The 20,163-nt window shown below is 42.6% G+C and overlaps 2 protein-coding genes across 2 annotated transcripts in view; both read right to left on the minus strand.

Moving 5' to 3' along the window:
• The window catches only part of LOC124117460 (putative amine oxidase [copper-containing]), a 41,929-nt gene that overhangs the window by 11,594 nt on the left and 10,172 nt on the right, over nucleotides 1–20,163 (minus strand). The gene's annotated exons all lie outside the window — the stretch shown is intronic.
• LOC125378593 (protein NYNRIN-like) lies at nucleotides 109–3,981 on the minus strand. Its single transcript, XM_048394251.1, has 2 exons — nucleotides 1,259–3,981; nucleotides 109–654 (listed from the first exon to the last, which is right to left on the minus strand). Exon 1 carries the CDS (start codon nucleotides 3,867–3,869, stop codon nucleotides 2,019–2,021), a length of 1,851 nt encoding a protein of 616 aa, XP_048250208.1. The 5' UTR covers nucleotides 3,870–3,981; the 3' UTR covers nucleotides 109–654; nucleotides 1,259–2,018.

Here is a 20,163-nt window from a genome sequence, read left to right on the forward strand (position 1 = left end):
ATGAAATATCAAGTATTATGTTCACTGCAGTGAAATATCAAGTGGTATGTTCACTACAGGGCAATATAACTTTTCTCAACTTCGGAAAAATCTTTCACACTAATGTAAAAGCTGGACAAAGTCGTTCTCTGGGTCCATGTATTTTATTAATACTGAAGATGGTAGACCTAAACAATAATATACAAACTTTTAATATACTTGGTAACATCATGTATGGCCTTTCATAGATGATAATGCTGTATCGTATCGGCATATTACACATGTATATAATAATCATATATGGCTGAAAGTATCAGTTATCATACATTTATATTTCATCATAGTAATACACACAGTGTAGTTCTTTTCAATGAACTCAATGCATAAAAGTACAATATAAACATTTGCATGGTAGAAAGTATCTTTTACATACAATGTCAAATGTACCAATAGCACTCACAGTTACTTCCAGTAAAAAAACAGATCCAGTGGGTCTGAACACCTTTATAACAGTTTATATACTAAATAATCTTACTAATTACCAAGTAACTAACATGAAGAAAGTATAGACAAACAAATGACAATGTACCCGTTGAGGTTTATAGACTTACCCCCAACTACCTCTGTTGCATCTGTAAACGACTGGAATGGGCTTCCAGGCCTAGTAGGACATAACTACAATACAATATGCAAAACTGACAATTCCATTCAAATACAGTCTTAGTATTTAACAACTTATCAATGCCTAATTCTATAAACCACTCTGAGATTCGAGCCTTATTTAAGTCCCTCGCTTGCACGTGGCATTGAAACGTAAACAAAACGGAACAAAAGAAAAACAATGGAGTAGAAGTGTATAATTACAGTACAAGGGAAATTCGCGTCTCATGCAGTACAGCATGACCAACGGGAGATAACTGCTTATGGGATAGGTAGCTATAACAGTAGTCACTACAACTAAAACCCGTACTTAATTTGTTAATCTCATAACACAATTTAAATATTATGCACTTCTTTGTGCTCACACAACCATTGAGAAAAGAAATGTTGACTAGGTTACAATTCTACTACTACTATGCTGATGAAAATATGTGTAAGCAATGAAACAGCCTCTCCACTGCGTTCCTATACTGACTATAGTACAGTGGCTGCTACAAGATGGTAATTCGATACTAAACACAGTTTCTACAAAATTAAACTTTGCCACTAAAAACCATCACAGACAAATGTACTTCTATAGCATCAAACAACAATATGTCAGCTAAAGGGGTGTACTTACTCATTGATAAGATAGCTAATTAGGGCTGGTCCAAAACAATGTGCTCTGTGTTGAAACAACGTGCTCGGCTGGCTGGCTAAAACAATGGAATTGGCCTGAGCGCGAGATGGAGTGATAAGCAGAGCATTTTGGGATATCCCACAGTAATTAACTAAGGCCAGATACGTATTTGTGAACTTGTAGGAAATAAACAAATCTTAAAAGGATATGGTTACATTAATGTGACATATAAAATAACTTCTTAATCAGGAATGCTTACAAACATTTCCGAGCACAGTCGGAAACTGCCGAAGATAATGTAAGCAAAAGTGCGTGTCTGATAGCTACTTTACACTCCCCTGCTTCCTAGTTGACTCCTGGCAACTAGACGCTAAACAAAACTAACTTCTTTTCTACCATGATATACACAAGATGGTCCCGAGAAAAGGTATTTCGTCAAAGACATTGTGGTACTCATCTATCAGTATCAAGACCAGATACCTTATGACAACATGATACACTGCAAGGACATTGTGAATCTCAAACTAACATACAAAATAATGTTCCTTTAAAAATATACATAGAAAAATATATTTGGATATAACAGTAATAAAATTGCACCACAATTGAAATACTGTTTTGGTAAATACTGTTTGTCAACTGAAATTTCATCTCAGATGTCTTTCATCACTTCTGGACGGAGTTTGACAGCAGTTGAACCAGAAGTAACTGGGTCCTTGTGATGTCGGCAATCACAGATGGATCCAACTGCATCGTCGTGTTATTGTTGGAGGACTGATCTCGGGAAATTAAGGGGATTAGGGTGTTTTCCAGCTGTGCTCCTGGTTGACCTCCGTGGCAGTGTTGTCTCCAACTCAGAAGGTTCTGCCACTAGCTCCCCCGCTTTGGATGAAGTTGTGCTCTTCTCCTCCCCTGCTTCATATGAAGCAGTACCCTCGGACTCATCTTGAGGTCCCACTGGTGTGTCTTCTTCACTGAGAACTTCCACAGCTGAAGCTTCATCCGGACCCACAGATTCTGCAGTATCTGTGTCCTGTGGCACTTTTCCGCCCTTGTTCCCGGCTTCCACTGTTTCCACACCAGGAATTTCACCGATGATATAGAAATCATTTTCACTCCCAATATCATCGTCTTCTTCGCTGCTCAGCTCCACCCGATTAGGTAATTCAGTTGTAACACTGTCTTCCCGAGAAGACTCTCTGTGGATGTCCTCTACTAATGTTCTTGAGTCTAGAAGCTCCTTTCTGTGTACAGTTTTCCTATTTTCCTCCCCTTGTAGTGTCTGAATGACATATTGATTGAACATTTTCTTTTCCACTACTTTGTATGGTGCCAGGCTCCATACATCTTGAATCTTGTTCCGGCCTTTGGGGTGGTTTCGTAGGAAGACTCTTGCTCCTATGGAGATTTCTTTGTCCTCGGCATCTTTGTTGACTCTATTTCTTCTCTTTAAGGCTTCATGCTCTGTTCTCTCAGATACCATGCGGTAAACATCTTGCAGTTTCTTCTGGTGTTCTGCAGTCCATTCCTCTTGCTCTTTGTCACTTACACCAATCAACATGTCAATTGGAACCCTAGGTTCCCTGCCAAAGAACAAATAGTTAGGTGAGTATCCAGTGGTCGCATGGCGAGTTGAGTTGTATGCATACATGAGCTCTGGTAGTAGTTCAGGCCAATGGTTCTTCTTCTCTGAGGGTAGGGTTCGAAGTAAATTGTGCAGTGTTCGGTTAAATCGTTCACATGTGGCGTTTCCTTCTGGATGGTAAGGAGTGGTTTTAGTTTTCAGGATGCCATAGATGTTACACAGCTCGTGAATGACTCTACTTTCGAAGTTCCTACCCTGGTCGCTGTGCAGCCGAAGTGGAACTCCATAGTGCACAAACCATTCCTTGACCAATGTACGTGCAACACTCTTTGCTGTCTGGTCTCTCAGGGGTATGGCTTGGGTGAACTTGGTATACACATCTGTCATGACAAGCACATTCTCAACTTTGTTTCTTCCTGGTTCGAGGACTGTGAAATCGATTGCCAGGATTTCCATTGGTTTCCTTGCAACAATGGATCCAATGGTTGGCTTGACTACCTCCCCATGTTTTCCTAACATGCACCTGTAGCATTTTGTGCAGTAGTCCTTTACAGCTTTTGACATGTATGGCCACATAAACCTACTCTGCAACAAGGAAAATGTCCTTGAAGAACACTGATGTCCATGGTCATCATGTACCGACTTCAACACCTTTGTCTTCAAGCAATCTGGTAGTAAGAATTGCTTGATTACTGTTCCATTTGTCTGTATCTGTCGGTACAGGACATCTTTATCCTCCACTATCTGCTTCCAGTACTTGAACAATCGCCCGGTCCTAGGGTGTTCTCGGAGGAGTTGACGATTAGATGGCTTTTTATCCTTGTCCCAGTAATTTCTAAATTTACCAATGTATGGATCCTCCATCTGTAATTTTGACATATCTTCCAGTGACAGTGAAGGCATGTGAGTGACCATCATAGGAACCTGTCTCTTTGCAGTCGTCTGGAATTCTTCTACCCACACCATCTCTGTGATAGCTTGTGCAGAGGACCTTAACTCTCCCGGAAGTTGTGAGGAGGTTTCCATTCTGAGGAATGGAGACTGAATAAATACTTCCTCTAAGCGAGCGGATTCTGGGGAATGATGAGATTTTCTACTCAGGGAGTCTGCATTCTTGTTTTCTTTGCCAGAACGATGGCGGATGGTGAGGTTAAATTGTGCAGGCTCCCCATCCCATCTCATCTCTGTAGCTCCAAGCTTTGCAGATGTCTGTATGTAGCTGAGAGGGTCATTGTCTGTTAGCACCAGACTTCATGCTGCTGTAATTTTGCATGTTCTTTTCATTGGGATCGGCTGGCATAACTCAGTACAACTTTCACTTGGTCTTGTTCCTGTGACAGGACTGCTCCTAATCCCATAAAGCTGGCGTCCACCTCCAAAATATATGGTTTTGTGAAGTCGGGGAATCCTAAGACTGGTGCTGTGGTGAGTTTTGTCTTCAGCTCTTGGAAGGCTTTGTCGCAGGAGGCATCCCAGGCACTGATTCCAAGTCCTTTGTTCGATTTTCTCCTCCTTCCATGCCTCTTAGGGTTGGTACCTTGCAGGAGTGCATGAAGTGGGGCAGCTATTTTTGCAAAATCCTGGACAAACCTCCTGTAATAACCTGCCAGTCCTAAGAATACTCTCACTTCCGTTTCAGTTCTTGGAGTTTCCCAATCCAACACAGCTTTGGTTTTATCTGGGTCTGGAAGAATGCCCTCCTGGGATATCTGGTGCCCAAGGTATCTCAGCTTCTCCTTGAAGAGTTGGCACTTTTCTGGGCGAACTTTGAGATTGTAAGATGCCAGTTGGGTCAAAACCCTGTCGAGTCGTTCAATGACCTCTTCTTCCATTGAACTGAATACTAAGATATCATCCATGAAGACAATGAGGGTTTGAAAATTTTGGTCCCCGAAGATCTTGTCCATTAGGCGCATGAATGTTGCTGGTGCACCGGTTAGTCCAAAGGGCATCCTGGTATATTCATAAAGTCCGCCAGTACCTATCCTGAAGGCAGTCTTTTCGATGTCTCCCTCAGCAACTGGAATTTGGTTGAAGCCATGCGCCAGGTCCAGGCTGCAAAAGGACTTAGCACCCTTCAAAACATCTAATGCTTCTTCAATCCTGGGCAGAGGATACGCATCTTTGCGTGTTTTCGCATTTAAAGCACGATAGTCACAGCAAATCCTCAGCTTTCCATTACTCTTGCGGACCAGAACCACTGGTGATGCATAAGGACTTGAAGATTCCCTTATGATGCCAGTATCTAGTGCTTTTACGATATATTCCCGGACTTCTTCCCATTGCTGGGGTGGAATCTGTCTATGAGGGGCCTTGACTTGGACTTCATCCAGGGTTATGATCTTGTGCTGAACTGCATTACAAAATCCGATGTCTTCATCGCATGAGCTAAAAGTTTTGTGGTGTTGGAAAATAACTTTTCGTGACACTGGTCACTGATGTTCTTTCCAAGATCCATCTTTTCAATGAGATTTCTGGATATTTCCTTGACATTCCTGACTTGAATTTCATTGTTGCTGATGTTGACAATTTCGAACTGTGGCTCCAAAGAAGCATGCTTCAGTGTGGCTATTGGGGTTCTTGGCTTGAGATACAAGTCACTGTTGCTGAAGTTTACGACTTGTACTGGGATGCAACCTGAGCTTGATACTTTAACAAATGATGGGCCGATTGCTAAACCTTTCTGCAGTGGAAATGAATCCGCATCAAGTTCCTCCACAATAGCTGTACAAGACTCTTTAATCTGCTGACAGCTCCCCTCAATGATGTGGATGGATTGTGCTGGAATTAGTACAGGTGCTCTGCCCGCTACCCTGACTCTACCTATATCATTTTTCTTTCTCTCTGCACAGACTTCTTCGTAGAGGGCCAAAATGGTCTGCCAGTCTTTAGGGAAGTTTTCTGTAGGAGTGCTTAATTTCATACCAAAAACTTGTAAAGAGAACTCCACATAGCCCAGGATAGGGCTGTCCAGTCCATTAGCCGCCTTCACATGAATGTAGCTTGAAACATCCCTCAACAAATCCTCTAGCAGAAAGTGTTTCTGAAAAAAAGATTCCGTGATTGTTGACACTTGTGCTCCAGTATCAACCAAGCATTTTGTTTCAATGTTATTCAATGTTACAATGACTTCTGGACATTTCCCCACCGCTCTAAATTAGAATGAGCCTTTGTCGTCCTCGCCTGCTGTGAGACTCTCCACTGCAGACTCTAGGCATTTCCCTGTGGTTTGTGTTCCTTGTTGTTGTACCACCAGCGTGGGCATTCCCTCTTGAAGTGATCCGGAGATCTGCAGATCCAACAACATCGATCATTTTGTGCTTGTACTTGTTGCTTTGGCTGGTACCCTTTCATAGGCCTTATTGACTGGTTTACATCAAGAGCTTTAAGTAGACTGTCAATTTGCTTTTGCTGCTGGTCAATCATGGCTTGCTGTTTGTGGATTGTGTTTTCCTCTATTCTCGTGGCAGCAGCTTCTTGGGAGTGGACAGACTTTGGCTTCTTTGGTTGTCCTAGCCAACTGACAGTCCTGTCCCTAAAGTCGAAGAAGGACAAACTTGGGATCTCCATGTTTAATCTTCTCAGTTCCCTCTTTAGTCCTTCTTCGTTAACAGTCTCTGCAAAGCGCCCCTTTAGGCTGTCTGTTCTTCTTACTTTGAGTGTTGGGTCCAACTCAACCATGCGATCGAACAGTTCAACCATATTGAGGGAACAGGTGACAATGTCATCATCCCCTTGATGCAGGGAATAAAACTTCTGTTGGAGAATGGGAAGTTGGTCACCATCTCCAAATACCCTGAGCAGGATTTTCAGGATTTCCTCAGGGTTGTCCTTCAGGTCATCTCCCCGACCAAGAATCTCCTGTCTGGCCTTTCCTGCCAAGTTATCCACAATATGTGCTCCAAGCTCTTGCTTGGTCATTTTCCTGTCGTTAGCATGGCTTCTGACATCTGCAATCCAGTCTGAGAGAGACGGATCGCCTGATTATTCTGGCCGTCCCCTGAATCTGTCCAGACGTCTGCCTGAAACCATCATGACAGGTTTTGGAGCTTCCTTTTCCTGATTCTGAATCCAGGCATCTTGGTCCTTTAACCTTGCTCGAAGCTGCTCCAGCTCGTTAGCCAATTCAGTCACTTTCTCCTCGGGACTCTTGGGATTTTCAGTGTCTCCCGGCATGCTGAAATCCTTTGAAAATGCTAAGGTAAACAAGGCAATGTAAGTTATCTTATTACAACATGTTAAGGAGCAACCTAACGTAACATGAGATTACAAAACTGTCGATAGGGCTAATAACAACAGTTTCTTAAACTTTGGACATAATGATATTCATCTTCACTGTTCAAGTAAAGTTCACCATCAACACCAGTGGGAAATATCACAGTTGCAGTCACTGAACATCAGACACTTGAAACGCTGTTCCTGGACTTGAACAGCTCTTCTGGGATGCATTCACAGACTGTGCTTCAAACCGATCGAACTTATCTGGCAGCTGGGGGTCCACCTTGAGTCTTCATCCCACTTCTGACACCATGTAAAAGCTGGACAAACTCGTTCTCTGGGTCCATGTATTTTATTAATACTGAAGATGGTAGACCTAAACAATAATATACAAACTTTTAATATACTTGGTAACATCACGTATGGCCTTTCATAGATGATAATGCTGTATCGTATCGGCATATTACACATGTATATAATAATCATATATGGCTGAAAGTATCAGTTATCATACATTTATATTTCATCATCGTAATACACACAGTGTAGTTCTTTTCAATGAACTCAATGCATAAAAGTACAATATAAACATTTGCATGGTAGAAAGTATCTTTTACATACAATGTCAAATGTACCAATAGCACTCACAGTTACTTCCAGTAAAATAACAGATCCAGTGGGTCTGAACACCTTTATAACAGTTTATATACTAAATAATCTAACTAATTACAAAGTAACTAACATGAAGAAAGTATAGACAAACAAATGACAATGTACCCGTTGAGGTTTATAGACTTACCCCCAACTACCTCTGTTGCATCTGTAAACGACTGGAATGGGCTTCCAGGCCTAGTAGGACATAACTACAATACAATATGCAAAACTGACAATTCCATTCAAATACAGTCTTAGTATTTAACAACTTATCAATGCCTAATTCTATAAACAACTCTGAGATTCGAGCCTTATTTAAGTCCCTCGCTTGCACGGAGGATTGAAACGTAAACAAAACGGAACAAAAGAAAAACAATGGAGTAGAAGTGTATAATTACAGTACAAGGGAAATTCGCGTCTCATGCAGTACAGCATGACCAACGGGAGATAACTGCTTATGGGATAGGTAGCTATAACAGTAGTCACTACAACTAAAACCCGTACTTAATTTGTTAATCTCATAACACAATTTAAATATTATGCACTTCTTTGTGCTCACACAACCATTGAGAAAAGAAATGTTGACTAGGTTACAATTCTACTACTACTATGCTGATGAAAATATGTGTAAGCAATGAAACAGCCTCTCCACGGCGTTCCTATACTGACTATAGTACAGTGGCTGCTACAAGATGGTAATTCGATACTTAACACAGTTTCTACAAAATTAAACTTTGCCACTAAAAACCATCACAGACAAATGTACTTCTATAGCATCAAACAACAATATGTCAGCTAAAGAGGTGTACTTACTCATTGATAAGATAGCTAATTAGGGCTGGTCCAAAACAATGTGCTCTGTGTTGAAACAACGTGCTCGGCTGGCTGGCTAAAACAATGGAATTGGCCTGAGCGCGAGATGGAGTGATAAGCAGAGCATTTTGGGATATCCCACAGTAATTAACTAAGGCCAGATACGTATTTGTGAACTTGTAGGAAATAAACAAATCTTAAAAGGATATGGTTACATTAATGTGACATATAAAATAACTTCTTAATCAGGAATGCTTACAAACATTTCCGAGCACAGTCGGAAACTGCCGAAGATAATGTAAGCAAAAGTGTCTGATAGCTGCTATACACTAAAGTCTACAATAAATGTTTCATTTTCTTTAGGGGTTCCCAACACACTCCGGCGCAGTGGTGACTAATTTGCATATCATGTGCCTAAACACTGTTCATTAAACCTGTATTGTTATTGAACGGGTGATCTCTTCACGGGTGGCGTATTCGTGCGGAACGGGTAGGTAAACGTGTAAACCCCGAAGAAAAGTAACCTGACGAGTGTGTCTAACGCTAATGCCATGAGAACCATGTTGTCAAAAGCTGTATTTCAGAAGCTGTAGTATTAGTGACAACTAGGCTTACTTATGGATGTTCGCGTCGCACGCCAAGAACAAACGTCAGTCTGCATGAGCATAAGTACTGGATTACCCAAGCATCAGTTTCCAGTATACTACGTTTACAACGAACACGCTTATAACAAAATGACCGATATAACGAACTATTTTTTTTTAGTCCCGGACATTTGTTGTAGATATGCTTATAACGAACTACGGTTATTACCAACTAAAATTGGTGGTCCTTTTGTTGTTCGTTCTATCCGTAGTTTACTGTACTTCTGTTTCTTCAGTCAAACCCATTCTTCTTATTATTACCCAGATAGTACAAAGATTTACACATGTTTATTTCACATTGCTTGCTAATATCAACATATTTGGTATAGACAGTCATTACAATACATATCACAACAGTTTCGGTATTTTAAAGACTGCTCTTATATATAATCTCCAAATAAAGTAGGGAATATTCGAAAATAACCGATGATTACAGAAATACAAAGAGGTAATGGATTGATGATAAAAGGGAAGGACAGGTGTCACATGACAATCAACATAACATGTGGGCGGAGTACTGAAAGGATGGTAGGTAAGGACAGGTGTCACATGACAATCAACATATCATGTTGGCGGAGTACTGAAAGGATGGTAGGGAAGGAAAGGTGTCACATGACAATCAACATAACATGTGGGCGGAGTACTGAAAGATGGTAGGTAAGGACAGGTGTCACATGACAATCAACATAACATGTGGGCGGAGTACTGAAAGATGGTAGGGAAGGACAGGTGTCACATGACAATCAACATAACATGTGGGCGGAGTACTGAAAGATGGTAGGGAAGGACAGGTGTCACATGACAATCAACATAACATGTGGGCGGAGTACTGAAAGGATGGTAGGGAAGGACAGGTGTCACATGACAATCAACATAACATGTGGGCGGAGTACTGAAAGGATGGTAGGGAAGGACAGGTGTCACATGACAATCAACATAACATGTGGGCGGAGTACTGAAAGGATGGTAGGGAAGGACAGGTGTCACATGACAATCAACATAACATGTGGGCGGAGTACTGAAAGATGGTAGGGAAGGACAGGTGTCACATGACAATCAACATAACATGTGGGCGGAGTACTGAAAGGATGGTAGGGAAGGACAGGTGTCACATGACAATCAACATAACATGTGGGCGGAGTACTGAAAGGATGGTAGGGAAGGACAGGTGTCACATGACAATCAACATAACATGTGGGCGGAGTACTGAAAGGATGGTAGGGAACGACAGGTGTCACATGACAATCAACATAACATGTGGGCGGAGTACTGAAAGGATGGTAGGGAAGGACAGGTGTCACATGACAATCAACATAACATGTGGGCGGAGTACTGAAAGGATGGTAGGGAAGGACAGGTGTCACATGACAATCAACATAACATGTGGGCGGAGTACTGAAAGGATGCAAACAAACAAGAAGACGAAAAGGACGTGCAGTCAAAAAGTGAACGTTTGAGATGACCTGGTGACCTTTGTCATGCCCGACGATTGGTCAAACATTCGCGTGTACGACCTGGCATGCTCCGATTCAATCTCCCAATGATAATTTGAGAGAGTCTTGTATTTCGACTTTATTAGCCTGGGACAGCTAACGTAGCGGTTGGCATTTGACGTCGGCGTACACGTCTCCCAGACGTACACAGTGAGGGAAAGGTCAGGATTCGTGGCTTGCCAATACATTCTGTTGATATTGTGCTATTGGGGGTAGTCAGTCAGGATACGTGCACGGTAGGCACTAGCGTTTTCGTCTTGAAAGACAACACGTGGACCAGCATGGCGGGCAAACGGCACGACCGTTGGCGCCAATATGTTGTCTCTGTAGTACTCTATAGTCACCCTTCCCTGGACAATATGCAGTTGTGCTCTGTCATAGTGATCCCGCCCATGTCATTACACCCAAAATCTGTCGTTGACGTTGACGTTCGCATAACGTTCGCTATGACGCCTCCAGACACGTCCACGCCTATCCAGAAAGTCCAGAATAATTGTCGATTATCCCAGTTTCTACGCTCTCAACGCCACTGGTGTCTGGCTGGAATGTGTCCATTTGTTGACGGAGGTACAACAAGGGGTTGCCGAGTATGTCGACTAGCAAGCGTCGAATTCTAATGCTCTGGTCAGTTACTTGAACCCCGGTAGCCTCATGGCCAAGAGCACAGCGATTTGATTGATTTCGTAAAGCCTGGTTTCAGATTTATAGATCCTAAACTGCGGGGCCGCTCATTTTGTCTGCAGAAACCTGTTTCAAAGTCTGCAAATCACGGACTTTGACACATTGAGCTTATGTGCTACCTCTCTACCAGTTTGAACCTAGCCAAATTCCAGGAGGCGTTTATCACGTTGACGACGACGCACAACTACATCATTAAACCAAGAGTAGAGAGCTTACATGTCACTGCGGATAATTAAAATCAACAATACGAATGGTTCAGGGCGATTTGACGACCTTTCACTGAAGTATCAAAATAGAAAATGATCCCCTACCCACGTGAGAGGAATTGCAAGGTTCACGTGCAATGTGTCAGGTGTGTTGGGGCGTTAGGCTTTGGTTCCGAAACTGTTCTATTTCTTGCAGTCATGTTTCAAACCTGATCATTCTAGTGACGACCGCCATAACATTTCTATTTCGTGATCCCATACTTTTTTATTATGTGATCCTGCAAAACTGACGGGCAACATTTACCTCAGGATAACAAAGTGCTGAGTCATGCACGGAATAAACCGTAAATACACCACAAAACAAAGCTATTCAAACACAACAGATCGAGACACTTACCCTACCTTATGATTGTTAACGGAGTACCAGCATGTCGGTGGGTAACTCATACAAATTTGTATTATAAGTTCAGTTTGAATCTATGTAACATTCATCTATAGTAGACAATTTCATATTTAAATTCGTTTTCTACTTGTTCAAAAATATGCACGCAAGAGAAGAAGAATTATCGTTAAGGTATTATTTACATAATAACTAATTATACGTTTCAAAGAGCTTCGCACACCCATCCATCCATTCATCAATAATCCTTCCTCGGTCATCAATCAATTATCATCAGTAACATCCGTGATCTGTCTGGTCTGTGTGAATTTCGTTTTCATAAATATTCTAGCTGTGTATCATATAACGTCACCGGCCAGAGACTGACCAATACACTTGTAGCTGTGTATCATATAACGTCACCGGCCAGAGACTGACCAATGACTTGTGGGTATGATACCGTATTTACGTATCTGTGATAGGCCAGGTAGCTGCAATAGACTGTATATACACCTACAAAAGGTTCATGGGGCATTTGCTGTGAAAACAAATTCTGAACGTTAACTACAATAGTAAAAGTAATTACATGTATAAGTTTAATAAGGTCACAATACCTACTGAAATGTGTATTTGACTGATGTGAAGTCATCAGAATTGTATCTAACCTCTTGCAGACTAAGACAATTTCTTGATGTGAAGTAATAGTATACTCAACAACAAAAGTTCCTGTGACACCAATATTTTAGTGTATTTTTCAAACAAGTAAAGTTTGGTATTCAATATTGTAGGACATGTATGGAATCAAGTCACAAAAACGCAACTGCTACAGAAAAGTTGACTTTTATGCAAGCCCATGCATTTCACTACCCAAGAATGGGTATAAAAACATGTGCGTTAACGTGATTCCATATGCATTGTTTAGCATCGTGCTGACAACAGCCACTCAGAAAAACAACAAATTACGCAATTATTCAACATTACGAAATGCAACGCCTGTCCGAAAATGAGCGTTATGAGCCACTGGTATGCTTGAAGCAGGATCGAATCAACGTGATGTTGCAAGACAATTTAACGTCCACAGAAACACCATTTGGTGTTTATGGCAACGTTGGCAACAGTCAGAGACCATCCTCGGAGTGGCAGGCCACGCGTAACCAATAATCGACAAGACAACTGGATTCGAATAACACACCAACGAAATCGATTCCAGCCAGCAACAGTGACTGCAAGAAGCATTCCTGGCCTTTGACGAATATCTCCACAAACCGTACGTCGTCGCCTCAGATGTGCAGGGATTGTCGCCAGAAGACCCGCCAGACGTCCCATTTTGACAGGAAACCACCGTCAAGCACGTCTACAGTGGTGCAGACAGCGTCTACGCTGGACGGCCATGCAGTGGGGACAAGTTCTATTCACTGACGTGTCTCGTTTTCACCTCAGCCACAGCGATGGACGATTTAATGTCTGAACTAAACATTGTTTCTGTAACTGATGGTGATTTTCCAGCTTCCGGGCACTTTAATGTTTTCATTATCATTGTACATTAAAGCACACAATTCATTTCTCAAATTATATTGAGCATGTTGTGGGGCTTAATTTAAGGTACATACGAACTGTAACAACCGAAGATATTACATAGGAATTTGTGTAAGTAAATTATAAAGCATTTTCAAGCTGAGTCATCATTTTGTTATGTGCTAGTAGGAAATTGATGAGCACTAAGGAAGCAATGCCCACAAGACTACTAATGTTGCGCTTGCGCCTTGACGTTCTTATATTACGCATGCGCAGTTACAATGTCTAAAACGTGAGACAATGAAAACACGAAATGTCGCATTCCCACGTTCTCACGATGTCGTGCTTTGTGGCCTATTTTGAGATTGGGAGAAGTCGAGATTGGGAGATTCCGAGATTTTAATTCATGTCCGAACATCGCATTCTCGCTTTGACTGAACTGAATTTTATATTACAGTCATGCCGTTATCAGCGGTAGAAGAGGTACACAGTCAATGCAGCAACATATGCATGTACATATAGATATGGGTTATATATGTGCAATGAAATAGGGAAAGAGTTACTTCATAAGTTTAAAAAATGACATGATGAATTTTAGAACATTTGGACAATTTTCTCAATGTTCCTTGTCGTGGATTATTGAAGAGTAAGTTCATTTTATACATATTGGGTCTAATGAAGAACAATCAGAGTAAAAATAAATGTTCGTTTTCTAGACATAATAAACAAGTAATGGAATTCATCATCTGTCATATACCTTACAAAGAGGACACTTTCCTTCGGTTGCAGCTGTTTTTCCCTCTCCCAGTTACTTCAGGTAAGTTGTGGTTACAAGTTCTAAACTTCAGTTAGGCTCGCCAAACGTTCTCCTGCAGTAAGTTCAAAATATATTCAAAATTTAAACAATCATTTTTTATGATGCTACACATTGCGTCTTTTGAAGACTTATCTCTTGCACTTATCCAACAATGGAGGTTAATGTCATTTAATGTTTCATGGACTAAATGTTTTATATGAGTAACCAGGATTTTTAATATTTTGTAATAAACAGATGTTGCTAAGACCAAGTTCGTCAAAAGTTCCTTTGATATATCTTATCCGTTTATGTTTACACTTTTCAAATAAATAGTCATTAAACAATAACTTATATACAAGGAAAGAGAGCCTCGATTATTTCCCGGAGAGTAATTTTGCCATAAAACAAATCATTCCCATTTTAACTACAGTAAACGCTTATAACGAACTGACGGATATAACGAACATACTTTTGGTCCCGGTCATTTGCTGTATTTATGCTTTATATATTCTTATTATGACCTTCGGTTATAACGAACTACAATTTGTGGTCCCTTTGAGTTCGTTATAACCTTAGTTTACTGTATGTTTCATAGATGGAGAGTAGTTGTAGCCCGTACCCTGGTAACCAAGCCAGCAGGAGTTATCTCCCCTACCGGAAGCGCCGCCATCTTTGATTGGCAAAGAGGGGCATGCTGGGTGATGTGTGCACGAAAGAATAAAAGAGAAAGATCATGTTTGAAAGGATCAGTTGCCTTGTGTCAGTCACCCAGAACACAGGTTGGCGTCACGTGGTGATGATGATGAAGAGGCCATGACCTCACCTTAAATCCTACCCCAACCTTTTTTAAATGTTCGTTGCTGGACCCACAGGATCAGGAAAAAGTTCCTTTGTGAAATCATGTATGGAGCAGATGCATCGCCCCGAGGTGTGGGATACGCCATCGCATCGTGTAGTTGTACAGTGAATGGCAACCGCTTCATCATGAGTTGGAAGAGATGGCAGACTGCTTCGGGGTCACTCTTGAGTTTGTGCATAGCATAAAAGAAGCGGATCGTGCCTTGCCAGAAAAAAGGGGTGGCCTCGCATTGGCTCATCATAGATGATTTGCTGGGCTACAATACAAAAGAAGAAGAAACGGAAGTGTTGCAATGGTTTACCAAGAAAAGACATCACCGAAACACATCCGTGTTGTATCTCACTCAGAACTTGTTTGCTCAATCACCACAACATCGCAACATTAGTCAGAATGCTCACTACATGGTCTTCTTTAAAAATCCGAGAGATGCAACGCAGATCGACAGTCTGGCTTGCCAGGTCTTTCCAGGCAAAGTTCTTTTTCTGTGTGAAGCGTATGAAGACGCCACCAAAGAACCTTACACCTGTTCTTGGACTTGAAACCCACCACGTTGCAAGACCATCGAGTACGTGCCTGCCTTTTTTTCGAGATCCGAGATACCCATCGTGTATGTGCAGATCCTATGAGATGAGGAGAGACTTCATAAAAGCATGTGATCCCGCTGACCTTCCTTCAGTTGAGCCACAATCATCATTGGCCAAAGACAGAAACAGGCTCATCCTACGAAGGGAAAGAACAAAGACCAAGAGATGATCATGAAGGAGCTCCACAGTATGGTCTCCCCCACGTCGCTACGGGGACTTGTATCATCTGCACTTCAGAAGAACACTTCACCACCAGGACCGTCTCACTCTTCGATGGTACCCGTGAACATGCGTCATCAGGAACAACAATGTCCTTCCTCATCAGCACCCTCGCCACCCTCACCACCACACGATCTTCAACGCTTTCAACCTCTGCAGCAGCAGCAGCAACAGCAGCTGCAGTCCCCACGAAAGAAGGAAAAAGACAAGAGACTGTCTATTTTTCCAGCAAGGGATGTGACAACCCTTGCTGTCAAAGGAAGAAATTGGCTTTTGCAGTGGTTTGCGATTGTTGTGCGGAATCTGAGAGCAGGACGAGTCCCATTGAAAGCTCAACATAAGACGTGGTTGCAGAAACATAAAGATATCCTGACTAAAATTGTCAATCCAGGTTTGCCTATGGATGAACGTCTTGGCTGCCTAATGCAGCACAGTGGTAGTGGAACACTTGCAGGGGTCTTGACACCCATTCTGTTGCAATGGCAACATTATCTTCAAGCACAACTCCTCAAACAGGGTAACCGACCTAAAACAACAACAACAACAACAACGACTACTAAGCCAAAAGTATAGGCTCATGAAAACCTCATGAGGCGTATAAAGCTGATGCTGTCATGTGGTTGGCGCAAATGCGCACCAAAAGAAAGGCTAACACTTCCATGCAGGAAATATGTCTCGGTGCCTCAGGAAACAGAAACACGCTCTGTGTCATGTGTGTGTCTTGCCACTCCAGCGATGCGCAAAGCCATTCTCAAACATGCTCCTACTGATCTCATCCATGCCCTTTGTGAATGTGTGGTGAACTTGTATGCAGGCAATATTCCCATGACCACAACTCAACGTCAAAACTTGCAACCGCATGATAAAGTCTTGAATAGGCTTATGAAAAAACAAGTACCTCTAAGCAAGAAACGTAAAATTCTTCAACATGGAGGAGGAATATTGGGAGGTTCATTCCTCTTATTGGTTCTGCCCTTGCCTCTTTGTTTGGAGGAAAGTAATAAATGGTCTGACACCTATCGAGAAAGGAGTCTATTCATCTGAAGATTTGGTGAAAACCCTCAATCGTTTGATTCAGGAGCATATTACGGGTGTCTTGAAAGAACAGTCCTGAGACAAAATTCAAAGTGATGGCAGGCGATTTGACATTGATGTCAAGTATCCCCAAGATAGTCTTCGATTTGACATGCTTGAAGATGGAAAGGTGCGATTTCAAGCCCCTCTAGTCTATGCCACGGTACTCTATGCCACAGAAGTGATCTTACCAAGTCCTCTCTGGATAATGCTTGGATTTGTTCAACTACCGATCCTCAATGATGATGAATACAAAAGCTACACAGACACTGCTGTTCCCTTGAGTGTATTGTTCCAACAGCAAGTGGGTGCCCAACCCATGACACTGGGGGGAGGTGTATTTAAACAAATTACAGGTGATACAAAAGCTAATCGTAAAAGCTACACGTGCCTGTGTCAAAGAAGATGATGCAAGATAGTGTGGTGATTAAAAGTCCTCAGCACATTCGCTACCTTGGACTGCGTCATGGTTCCTTTGACGGTATTAAACTCTATATCATGGACGACACCGCCAATAACGCAGAAGCAACATGTTGGGACATGCGTTGGCACGCAAGTTTTATCGAGGACAGTTCGGAGAACTGGGAGTTGCATCAAAGTATACAAAGGACAGTATCTCCAACGTGGCAATGGTCTCGGTGGTATCTTGAAGATGGCGTTCACTTTCCTTAAATCTGCTGGAACATCGGTGCTCAAGATGGGTAAAAAGATCCTACCTTGTTGGTGAGTGATGTGGTTGCAGGCAAACGCAAATGGTCAGAGACTCTGAAACATCTTGGAACAGCTGCCCTGATGGATGCCTTGGAGGAAAGTGAGGAGCTGAGACCACCTAAAAGATGTAAAGTCGCCCAAATCACCACCCATCAGAAACAGCGTAAAAGGGGAAAAAATGGCTTAAAGGTCAGTCCTCATCACACTTTCAACCTGACCAGACGTCCTTAAAGGCAAAGAAAGAGAAACATTCATCATCATCATGCGCCAAGATGCTTGGGAATGTTCAAAGGCCCAGTTGGATCTCTTTACTGTACCCCCTGTGTCCACAACGATGCAAGAGGGTCAGTGGATTCGCTATAGTCCCTTGGCGCCACCCTCTGTTCCAGAACTACTCCAGTTTAACATTTCCAATCCCGTGAACACTGATTGATTTGAGGCAGTGTTACCAGAGAGTGTGTCTTCGAGTGACTCAAGAAGATGGGACAGATACCGCTCTAGCGGATCACCCCGTATCGACAGTCAACAACTTGATGAATTCCCTGTTTCCTGAAGTGCGGCTGCAAGTGGGACACAATCAGTTTGAGATCACACCTTCCATGGGGACTTACCCTTACAGAGCCTACTTGGAAACCCTTCTGAGTTATGGTGCAGGAGCCAAAACATCTCACCTTCAATGTCCTTGATGGTTCACCGATAGTGCTGGTAAAATGGACACCTTCAATCCTGATGCAACTGCTGATGTAAGAAACACGGGCCTCAGAACTCAACGTGATCTTATCGTGCCCACCAAAGAAGTGGAACTGACAGGACGTCTACACTGTGACCTGTTTCTTGAAGACTGTTATCTGCTGGATGGTGTCCCTATGAAACTGGAATTGCTATGAAGTCCCGATGAGTTCTTCTTCATGTGTGCTGCTGATGGTGTCTACAAAATAGCCCTGAACAAAACCAAATTTTATGTTCGTCAACTCAACATTGATTCTGCTGTCCGAGAAACACACGTGTCCAGCCTGAATGCAGGGGTGACTGCCAAGTATCCCCTTTCCCATGTGCAGGTGACAGTCCATGACATCCCGAGCGGCGGTAGAGACTTTCACAAGGATCAGCTCATCGGTGGCTAATTACCCAAACGAGTGGTCTTGGGACTGGTGGACAATAGTGCCAATGTAGGAAGCAAAGAGAAGAATCCGTACAACTTCAAACACAACCATGTCACCATGATGAAGCTGAAACTTAATGACCAGGATGTCCATGGCATGGAAATGAAAAGCAACTTCAACAACAGCAGCACCTATTTGAAACAAGTCTTCATGAATCTGTTCCGAAACACTGGACAGCTGTGGCGGCCTGATACCTGTGAGGTGTCTCTCAAGGCCTTTGCTCAAGGTTACACGTTGTGGGTGCTGGATCTCACCCCAGACCTTGGCGCTGATGAAGGCATCAACTATCCTCAACACACTGGCAGGTTGGGTTTGAAAATCCAGTTTGGACAAGCTCTCAAAACCCGGTCACCCTCATCTGCTATGAGGAAATCGAAAATGTTCTCGAAATAGATCGTTTTTGTAATGCGATGATGGTATGAAAAAGAGCAGCGACAGACGGTCATGCCACACTTTTCTTCCGCCTCCTACCATGAATGAACCACTCAGGTTGAGCACCTTGGATTTAAAAGCCATCGAGGCGGATGACGTCCAACTTCATGCCATCTCCCGGGGCACCCTGGCCAGAGATGACTTTGCCAGACTGGGATGGCAACAGGATGAGATCCAAGCGATCAACCTGGCACACACTGGGTGAGTGTCTATCGTCCAGCTCCTGGATCCGTGGAAAAGATGGATAGCTATGGACTGTATTCATTACCTCTGTTTAAAGAGACTTTGAATCCTATGGGCCTGATTCAAGAACGATGGAATACACACCCCTTACAACATGGATACAGCACGTTGTGTGGCGTGCGCTGTCTCTACATGCTGACCTATCGCGTGCGTGGGTGGACTTTTAATCAAGTGTTAAATACGTTTGACTTGAATGACACTGTCAAGAATGATGCCACTGTATTAGAATGGTTTCATACGAAAGTGTCTACCTCTGTTCCTGTGGATGAGATGCCTGCCTTTCGACTGAGTGCCCAGACACGTCCCCTACATCAAAAGAACCAACCTTTCTGCCCTTATTGACACTTGTTCACTGAACGTAAGATTACTTCAGTTTTAAGAGTTTTATGAGTGTACATACGTTCACCCTAGTGACAACGTTCCTGTTCACTGAGTTTTATAAGTGTACATACGTTCACACCCTAGTTGCAAAAGATTTTTCCTGTTCACAAATATCACAGGGACGCCCGTCTTCCTGTGGCTTTTGTTTTGTTGGTTGGTTCATGTGAGGGGGGAATTACAAATGTTGAAAAAATAGGTGTTGTGTTGTCTTAAGGATGTGGATCGGCATGCACACCCGAGGGAAAAACAGAATCG

The sequence above is a fragment of the Haliotis rufescens genome, unplaced genomic scaffold (assembly GCF_023055435.1).
Source record: "Haliotis rufescens isolate VD_foot unplaced genomic scaffold, xgHalRufe1.0.p SCAF_1, whole genome shotgun sequence".
NCBI lineage: Eukaryota > Metazoa > Mollusca > Gastropoda > Lepetellida > Haliotidae > Haliotis > Haliotis rufescens.

What these genes read in the sequence shown, in the direction of transcription:
- LOC125378593 (XM_048394251.1), bottom strand. Translation starts at nt 3,869, where the DNA reads ATGGAAACCTCCTCACAACTTCCGGGAGAGTTAAGGTCCTCTGCACAA.